This window comes from Neodiprion lecontei, chromosome 3 (genome assembly GCF_021901455.1).
Source record: "Neodiprion lecontei isolate iyNeoLeco1 chromosome 3, iyNeoLeco1.1, whole genome shotgun sequence".
Classification (NCBI taxonomy): domain Eukaryota; kingdom Metazoa; phylum Arthropoda; class Insecta; order Hymenoptera; family Diprionidae; genus Neodiprion; species Neodiprion lecontei.
In genome coordinates this window covers 24,489,586-24,499,054 of record NC_060262.1, presented here as the reverse complement: position 1 = coordinate 24,499,054, position 9,469 = coordinate 24,489,586, and the positions used below count along the sequence as shown (strand labels likewise).

At 37.9% G+C, this 9,469-nt stretch overlaps 1 protein-coding gene across 4 annotated transcripts in view; it reads right to left on the bottom strand.

The window, feature by feature from the left end:
* Positions 1–1,838: 1,838 nt before the first annotated feature.
* The window catches only part of LOC107225916 (TWiK family of potassium channels protein 18-like), a 261,304-nt gene continuing 253,673 nt past the window's right edge, over positions 1,839–9,469 (bottom strand). For all 4 annotated transcript variants that reach the window (XM_046733944.1, XM_046733943.1, XM_046733945.1 and 1 more), the window contains 3 exons: positions 8,863–9,068; positions 8,449–8,734; positions 1,839–6,962 (listed from right to left, as the gene is read on the bottom strand). In XM_046733944.1, coding sequence (XP_046589900.1) covers positions 6,682–6,962; positions 8,449–8,734; positions 8,863–9,068 — 773 coding nt within the window. In that variant the 3' untranslated portion in view covers positions 1,839–6,681. The remainder of the gene's footprint in view (positions 6,963–8,448; positions 8,735–8,862; positions 9,069–9,469) is intronic.

Sequence of the window (9,469 nt, the reverse complement as noted above, 5' to 3'; positions counted from 1 at the left end):
TCGCGGGGATATTGGGAGATTAAAAACTGTCCAAACGAACGACGCGTTGCGTATACAGGGAATATACAACTGGATATGAATTATGTACATTTCTCCTCACTTTGTAAATGATGGATCGTCCCCCAGTCGGTGATTCAATATAAATGTAATAACCCGAGATCCTACATGTGCAAGCTATAGATGCCAATAAGTAAACAAACCGCGGTGGCTCGAAATGGAATCGAAATCGAGTCATAAATTGTCGATGTAACCAGGTGAAAATGTGGAGAAAGCGAAGATACATCGCTCGATCAGATCGACTTCTCTGCGAGTGTGTTGGGTGCGGAGGACGGTGGGCAGCCCCAATTCGACACAGATAAGCTGCCCACCCGAAGGGACTCGATTCCCTTTTCCTATTTTACCCCAGGCGGCCAGGGTATGACGGTTATGTAATTTTTCAACCAACACGTAATCCGGCTTCTATCTCGAGATCGTACTTATTCCAGAATCAAAATGGTCTTACGGATTATGCTCATGAATCAATTGTGAAAGTGGCGAAACGCGTAGTCCACAATGAAATTTGGATATAACATTTTTCGATTGTATACTGCTTTTAAAGTTTCCAGCACTGATCGAAATTCATTTTAATAATTACCATCCAATCCAATAATTTCGTAATTGTACTAATTAAATGAAGAGATTAACAATAACTTCGATCAGGATCGAAAACACGTGTAATATTAAGTTACACACGTTTTTTTATTTTTTTCAATTTTTAACTGTCATTTTGAATATTATCGTTTCAGGTGTACGCTGATTTTGAATTTTAAACTCGCAAGTAACGTAAACATATTCTGTTCAAAAGTTCATCGAAGAATTATTTTACACCGTGATTGAACAGAATTATTAACAAGCAGTTATTAGAATAAAACAAAAATGAAAGAAACATGTGATACGCGATCTCATTTTTGGTGTCCGTCACAATTTTATTATTAATGAGATTTAACGCTAATGTATTTCCAGTTCCTCCTATCAGGTACAACCACTGTTAAACATTCGAAGATTGTCCGATTTTACTACCTACAAAAGTCATTGTTCAAACTCGACTCGTAAATTATAGCAATATTGCATACAATTATTGGTCGCTCAACAAAGTTATTATATATACAGATTCTGTAGTGAAAACATTTTGTCAGCAGTTGAATTGATAAGTGAAATAGAGGCTTGCACGACGTGGTATTGAAAATATTCCCCCACATTCCTTACACATGGCTACTTCGTGCATGATTTTTTAATTTCTGCAGCTGCGTGAGAAGTCACTCAGATGGAATTCGGCCATAAAGCAAGGAAGAAAACGGAGAGTTATTCCGTATGGTTCGATTTATATCCAGGCCTAAAGCCATTGCATTATTGCATATTTGATGTCATTACCGAGCGTATGGGGCATGCCTGGAGAGATCAAAAGCATCGCGTAACGATGCCTTCAAACGCTTCGGAAGAGCATTATCTTGTTACATCCGGAATTCGGGTTATGCTTCTCGACTTGTTCCCGATAAGGCTTTCTCTGCATGGCTTGCCTTGAAATATTAGAATCGCGTGATCTCGACTGAAAGGAAATCCGCGTTCCCGTGCAAGTTTACGGCCCTGTTTGAATATAACGTGAGTTGTACGTACGGGTCCTTCTCTTGAGGCGAAACATTAATTTTTGTCTCCCATCATCGGCCCGGCATAAATTCTGACCGAGAAACGTAAATTGGCAAGATTTTTCTCTGCGCCTATATAATTTGCCTATGGGAAAGGCGCAATTGACGAACCATTTGAATTTTCCAAATTCACAAATTTCAATTTCTGTAATATTTTATTTCGTATTAATAAGATACATGTATAATTATGCTTGACAAATGATTACACAGACGTTCGATTATCCTTGGTGTATATTACAGTGCTTCTGGGTGGTAAATATGTACAAATATATCCGAATATAATATGTGTACAAGTTTTATTTATTTTTTTTCGAGTCTAACATCGATTGATTCCTATTCTTATTTATGTTTATTTATTTTTTCAATTTTACTATTAGTTTATTTTTTCTTCCATATGTATATATATATATACGATTATTATACACGTAGTTCGCAGTACACGGGGTGTGAATTTTAGATTCTCCGAGTCTCTGCACATATTGTTTTACCGGAGAAATGAGCTCACACCAAATTTCGACTCCCTTTCACTCCGCAACTTGTATAGTCGGCTGCACGTTTATCTGTTTTTCATTTAAATAATCGTCGATGCGTGGAGAAGGAGTAAGGAAAAATTGACAACATCTTTTCTTTCACCGCTGTCTGATGTATTGCATTCAATTCTCTACCCCAGTTAAGAACAAGGAGTTATACCTGGGTACGTCCATCGTTTATGGAGAAGTAAATATTCAAATGTCGCGCGAAATTCAATCAAATAATTATTCAATTAGGACTTTCAATCGATCAGGGTGAAGCTGCGGTGCCCATTTGCAATTAGATAGGAAAGTAAATTGGACGATGTATTCACGAGCTCTTCGCATTATTCAATCAAAAGAAGTATTTCATTCTGTGAATAAATCACCGAAGATTCAACCGAATAACTTCTGGTTTTGTATCCCTTTGGTTCACTCAATTTTATTACTCTGGCAATAATGAATGTCAAATTCTTGGGATCGGTGCAATTATTGGATAAGCGGAATTCCCCAAATCCTTTGAATTCTCTCGTTAACTGTGGTACCAAAAATCATTGAGGATTTAACGATATGTCACAGACAGCCACCCTATTTTACCTCCCTTAACATGAAAGTAATTACGTGACTGAAAATTCAATCTGTTTTTTTGATAAGCCTGTATAGCATCGTGTACCCATACACACTCTGTGATTATATAGACTGTGATTGAACGCGAGTTTGAACGTCAAAGTTTTGTACATAAGAAATAAATCTTCATGTCTTACGATCGAATCGACTATTTTCGTAGACATTAACTGAACTCAAGAAGACATATCGAGGAAACTACGTACTTTTCATGGAAATGGGAAATTTGATAATCTAATAATAATAAATTGATAATCATGTGATCAATCTTTTTAGAATCAAGTATTTTCCACTCTATTTGAAACAATTGTATTTTATATATTCCCAGATAATATTATGACTTGAATTTTAAATTTGATTCATTACAGAAAATGATTCTTAAAAACTTTAGGATTACACAGATTCCACGATTATCGTAGTGGTATAAAAAATTAAACTGTCGTACAAATTATCATTGTCATCATTCGATTGTGATCAAGTTTGTCTGAATTATTGATACAATTTTCCGTTATTACATTTGATAGAATACGTTCACAATCTTAAATGGAAAATTCTGTACTGAATTGTAACAGATGCAATTAGGCAGTGTTTGAAATAAATTATAATTTGATTGCATATTTGAAGAGGAAATACAAGATCTTAGAATGATCTTTATAATATAAGTATAAAGTTGCCAAACTCCTGTCCATACGAGTCAGAGACACAATTTAAAGAAATTCATATAGTTTTTTTCATAAGCTAACAATTGTTTCAAGTAACCTGAAATCTGAATGCAGACATTTATAACCAGTATTATAGTTGAAACAAATTTTTCCACTGGTTACAATTCACTGTAAGACATAATAAATCAATCAATTTTTGAACAGTTACGTTATCGTTCTTGCATTGCGTTAAAAATCAGACAAATAAGATTACTATTTTCCTACCACTGATGTCTCAAAATATGTTGAATAAGATCGATCAAAAATGGTTACAATTCACGATGAGAAAAAATTTCCTTCTAGATTGCTCAAATGAAATAAACTTCGATTGGCATGAAATAATTAACGTGGTACTGATAGGTGATCGATTTGATTGTCAGCTCGGCAGTGCTCGTAAAAATTGTAACACTATACAGATTGCTGTTCGATGTAAATGGGATCACGTTTTCCAATGAAACAGTTGTGCAGAATAAAATTTAAAATCCTATTGTCCATTTCCTTGTAGAGTGACCGAAAACAATCGACGCAAATTCGGGAGAAGACATGGAGAACGTTTTCGTAGACTGCGGGTGTAATTTTGGTGGGTGAAAAATGTCGCTGTACGGCAACGCGAAGCTGTCGAGCTTTTCTGGGCCCTCAGTTTGACTAACATGAAAAATAAGTCCCCCAGCGATGCAAGAGTTTTATTGGAATTTTTTACGTAAAATTGCCGAATAAACTTTCCAACTGACCGAAAAGTCTTGAGTCAGCGACTTCGTTATATTTCCCCCGGGATTCGCAACACGGCGAACGGGAAACCAGGAGACCAGAGAATCCTGAACAGGAAAGATTAAACAAAATTGACCACGCATTTTTCTCACCCAAGTAGAGAAAGATGAAAGTATATTACAATTTCGTCTTATTACATTTTTCGCGTGCTATTAATCGCATTTCGAACTCACAACTGTCTCGTGAAAAAATTCGTGAAAGTTTTTGATCACGAACTGTCGGCATTTTATTGTTCATCGTTCGCCTCTCAACGATACCTTCAAGTCGGTATAAATTTTTCGAGGTCAAGCCAATAGAAATTCAGACCACTGTATGTATATTCATAAATGCATTTGCATCCGGTGACACGAAACAGAAGGAACTAATTTATTATTGTTGAATTGAAATAATTCGCTTACGGTTTTTTTAACGACCGTTACTAACCGAAGATTAGAGATTGCAGCTATATAGATCTCAACGAACGATGTGTGGCTAATCGCAGCGATAGCTGCAAAATCTGTAGGATTTCCGGACCTGTGACAGGCGGCCGCCGATAGATTTTCAATTACATTTATCTATTTTCGAACGAGTTGAGTATGCAGATATTTACGACAGCCAAGGCGAGATATAATTATGTGAGAGCTGTTCAGAATATTTTATGTAGTGAAAATAATCAGCTCAGGCTATTCTATTTTTCCGCGGTCAAGTTTTGTCTCTTTGGTAAAACACTTGCGGAGTTTTTCTTTCATTTTTACAGTGTATAATAATATCGCGAACACTTTGTCCGTGCAACGTGTAATCGAATATTAATCGTATTATTTACAATATTTTACAAATTAATTTACTCCCGACCGCCCCACATTGTTTTCCAAATAATCATTAATCGATCGGTTGATTTACTCGTAGATCAGACAATTAATTATCATATTATCAATTGTCCATCTATGCGGGTAAATTTTTTCCCAATCGCAGGGAAAGAGAGAATTTTCTTTTTCTCATTATTCTCCCGCAGTTTTTATACACACACATTTACTCATCGCAGTCGAAGTGAAGATAAAATAAAAGAGAGTGTAAAATACTTTCACTTCTTCCTCTGCGTCTTATACCTTACATGATATGTTAAGAAACAAAATTTATTCGCTGTTCCTATATTTATGGTATAATTCATTATATAAATTTGCCTATCCTACAGTTTATTAATGTATTATGTGTATATTCCGTCATTTAAAATACGAATATTAGACAATGTGGATAGTCCTTCTAAACGCAACATTCTTCTTCTTATCCATATAATCATATCTTATTCCTATAACCTCATTATTCATACTGTTCTTGAGCACAAGATTTACATTAACCTCTATCGTTTGAGTACTATTTTACAGGCAAGAATGTCTGCACGTTATTTGGTTTCACTGAAAAACAGACAATTATTTGAAGGAGTAAGAAAAGATATATTAAAAGCCGATAGAAAATTACGAGTAAGTTATCAATCGCGTGCCAGCAGATTTTCACTTTACATCACTTTACATATTGAAGATAACTGGACGGTTTTTATTTTTCACAATCTGCATCAAGGGTTCGAAACTGTTATCAGACGTAGCATTTCGTCCAATGTTTCCTTATTTGCTTAACGAAACGAACAACGAAAAGATTTAACTGTTAATTGCTTGTATCACAGCTTTTTATAATTAAAAACTAAACAGTTTCGCTGTATAATTGATTCGTGATGGGCTTTATTGAGATAAATTATTATCAGACTAGGATTAACTTGTTTTACGTGACACAACTGCTGGCACAAATTACAGCGATTGCAATTTATATGTAAGATTACTTTGCAAATGAAAAATCACGTCGTCACGAAATGCCAAGTGCTTAATTAGCTTTCGTTCCGTATGATCAGCTCCAACAACGATCCGGTAAAATGAGACGAACTGAAGCAAACGCAGCATATCGATGCGAAGAGATTTCATAACAATAGTATAGTAATAATAATGACGACAGTAATAAATAACTGTGAGAAACGTTGGAGTGATTTTTAAATCTGACGGATTGTACAGATGTAGGTATTACAATTGTAATGCATGTCATAGGTATGAGTTTGAAATAGTATAGACAGTCGAAATCCAAGCCCCGTAACCTTGCTGGGGGGTTAAAATATCCGCCCTGCGTCACCCTTTACATTTCCGTGTTTTCTTCGGCCTCTTCGTCGACTTCCGGAAGGGTGTAAACAGCCGAAATAGGAATTAATTGTTCCTCCTTCTTCAGCCCCGGCTGACAGTCCCTTGTGACGTCGACCTGGTTGTAAGAGTCCTTCAAAATGTTCATCTCGTTCTCATGGGCGAATATGCTCGTCGGTGTGTCGCCGCAGAGAGTCTCCTCGGTGACGTTTCTGTGACAGATTGTACTGGCCGGAAATTGTCACGAGGTGAGGGAAAACGGGTCGGTTGCCAGTTCGTCCACGCTCTGAGACGCTTTGACAGGTTCCTGTTTCTCGATGTGATGATTCAGCCGATGCACGATCTCGTCGTGGAGGATGTTGAAGCACATCGCCGTCAGCGCCATTCCCGACATTATGTAACACGAGCAAAACCAAACTGTCACGTTTCGGGAATCGGCTGGGTTGTAGCGTGGGTAGGAACCTGGTACCATGTCTCCGAAGCCGATTGTGCTCAGGGTCATGAAGCAGAAGTAACAAGCGTCTGGAAACAAGGAAAGATTCATGCGTCAATTACTTGCTTACTATATTCGTCAAGGTTCTTATTGGTATACACTGTCGTTACTATTGGTCATCGTGAACTTAAACAACCGTACGAAAAATTGTTTACCATTACTGTGGTATCGATTCTTTTAATTTTGACTCAATCCCCTTCTGGTAAGTAGACTGTACAAAATATGGTCTCAACATTGGCCGGTATGCACTCTTGTAGACTAATTTTTTAGGACAATTCGGAAATTTAGCATCAGATGTTGTAAGACTGACTTCAGATTGTCTTACAATAACATCAGAAATTATTAGAATTGCATTGAATAATATCAGATTGACATCAAATACTCTGAGATTGATATCCGACAGTATTAAACTGTCAGATAACGTACAACTGACACCAGGTAGTCTTAGGTTGACATCAGATGGTGTTATATACAAGCTTCAGCTGTTATGGAAAGCTTAGTCTTCTTGAAAGTCGTCTGTAAGAACACTGTGACAAATAAGATTCGAAAGTTCCGTCTAAGTTTATACTATCGGTATACAGCTCAAGTAGAAGAGTTTGACGCTGTGAAATCTAATTTATCAAACATCGTGAATTCTGCCACCTTCTTCGTCTCTGAGTGAGCGTGGAAATGAATCACTACACCTACGCACAGTGTGTGCCATGTACGTCCCCTAACTTCACGAAATTTTTCATAGGTATTTATCAATCCGCTTTGTAGGATTTGACAGAGAACATATGGGACTCCGAAACGAGCACTTTTTTCTTCTTAATCCGAAAGTCAATCCTCGTGCCTTACAAATGACTCGAGAAAGCTTTTCTGCAATACAGGGTGAAAATCTTAGACATTTTTCATCCGGCATATGGAACAAAAGGAAAATCAAATTATACAAATGGAACTTGATCTTATTCCAGGTAAATCTTCTCTAAATGGAAGAAAATTAAGTGATCTGCAATGTAACTGTAAAATTAGTTCACGGAAAAGTTACCACCTTTATGACAACGAATGCTTCGGGACTGAGATTTTTTTGATACAAACAAAATCTAGCTTCTTAGCCAGTTGGCGAGTTCCAGAGTTGTTAAACACGAATACTAGATCAAAATTACGATATGATAATATTAACAAAAAGAAATTCGTTTGATTTTATAAACTCCATGGAGGATAGGGAAATATATTACAGGCCACCTGCGTGTTCAATCAGCTAGTTTGAACAGCTTAATTTTTGCAATAGATTCGTATTCAGTAACTTCAGATCTAGTTTTTCATCAAAATTGAACGCCTAAAACTTGATATCGGTTCATCGTTCAGCGACCCAAAAACCCCTTACAAACCTAATTTCGCGTTGTTCCGTCATGTGGTTGCGAAGATGCACGGCTCCCAAGTGATACTCAATACTTTCCGTCTCAAATGGTCACTTAGACCTCGTTTCTGTATCTAACCACCTCAACTTTATGTCATTCGGTAACTCATTATTACCTATGAAAGTCCATCCTTCCAGTTTATGCAGAGCTAAGCCTCCAGCAATGATGTAACACAGCATTGCTCCCAGGCAGATACTGATAGGGGCCAGGATGGTGACATTCGGCCTGTCTCCTGAGCCCAGGCTGGAAATTTCGTCCTTCGGGCTGGTCTTGACCTCGACGGCACTGGAAAAGGCAGACGCATTCGCCCTCACGTAAAACGGTTCCTGAAGTTGGAGTTGTTGCTGCTGCTGGGCGAGCTCCTCTTGTTGGCGCTTCTTTCTCATGCGTCTCTCTTTCTCCTGATCGACGAACAAACGCCTTGTGTTAATAGCAGGGGTCTGATGATACGTACTTAAAAATGGCACAGCTGATGAGATGAACAAATCAAGTAGCGAGAGGATCGATGAAAAGATCGGAATGATCGTACCTGCATTCTCCTTTCGTCGTAGCAGCAGTAGCCGCAGTTGGAGCAGAGGCAGCAGCAAAGTGCCCTGGTGAACACGCCACGGGCACACCTGGACAAGAGTCCCCCGGCGCTTGATAGATAGACGAGGGTCAAGGGGATTCCCAGAGTGGCGTAACCCATCGTTGCCGCCTTGCCCCAAGTCGACCGAGGCGCGATGCTTCCGTATCCTGATGATAAAAAATTACTCGGTTATGTTCAACTTTGACGATCAATTAGGGAGTGCTGCATTCATCTGTCAATTCACTGCTCGATACCATTATTGCATCTTCCGTCTCTCCATTGTTCAGTAAGATTTAAGTCTAGGTAGTATTTGGAGGGCAGATTAATACGGTGGAGGAAGTGATGTGAGCATGATGGTTTTCTAATTTGGAAACGTTTACAGCGAGAAAATAGATTGGACATCATTCTTCGATATGAAATGAAATACGGGCTAGATTGGCATCCTTGGTCCTGAAAACTGAACAAAATTTGATGTTTGAGTTCAGTGTGTCAAGTATGCTCGTAGATGTACTATTCTACCTCATGTACAATTCGATCTTGAACGTACGAGCATCGTCATTTCACGGCA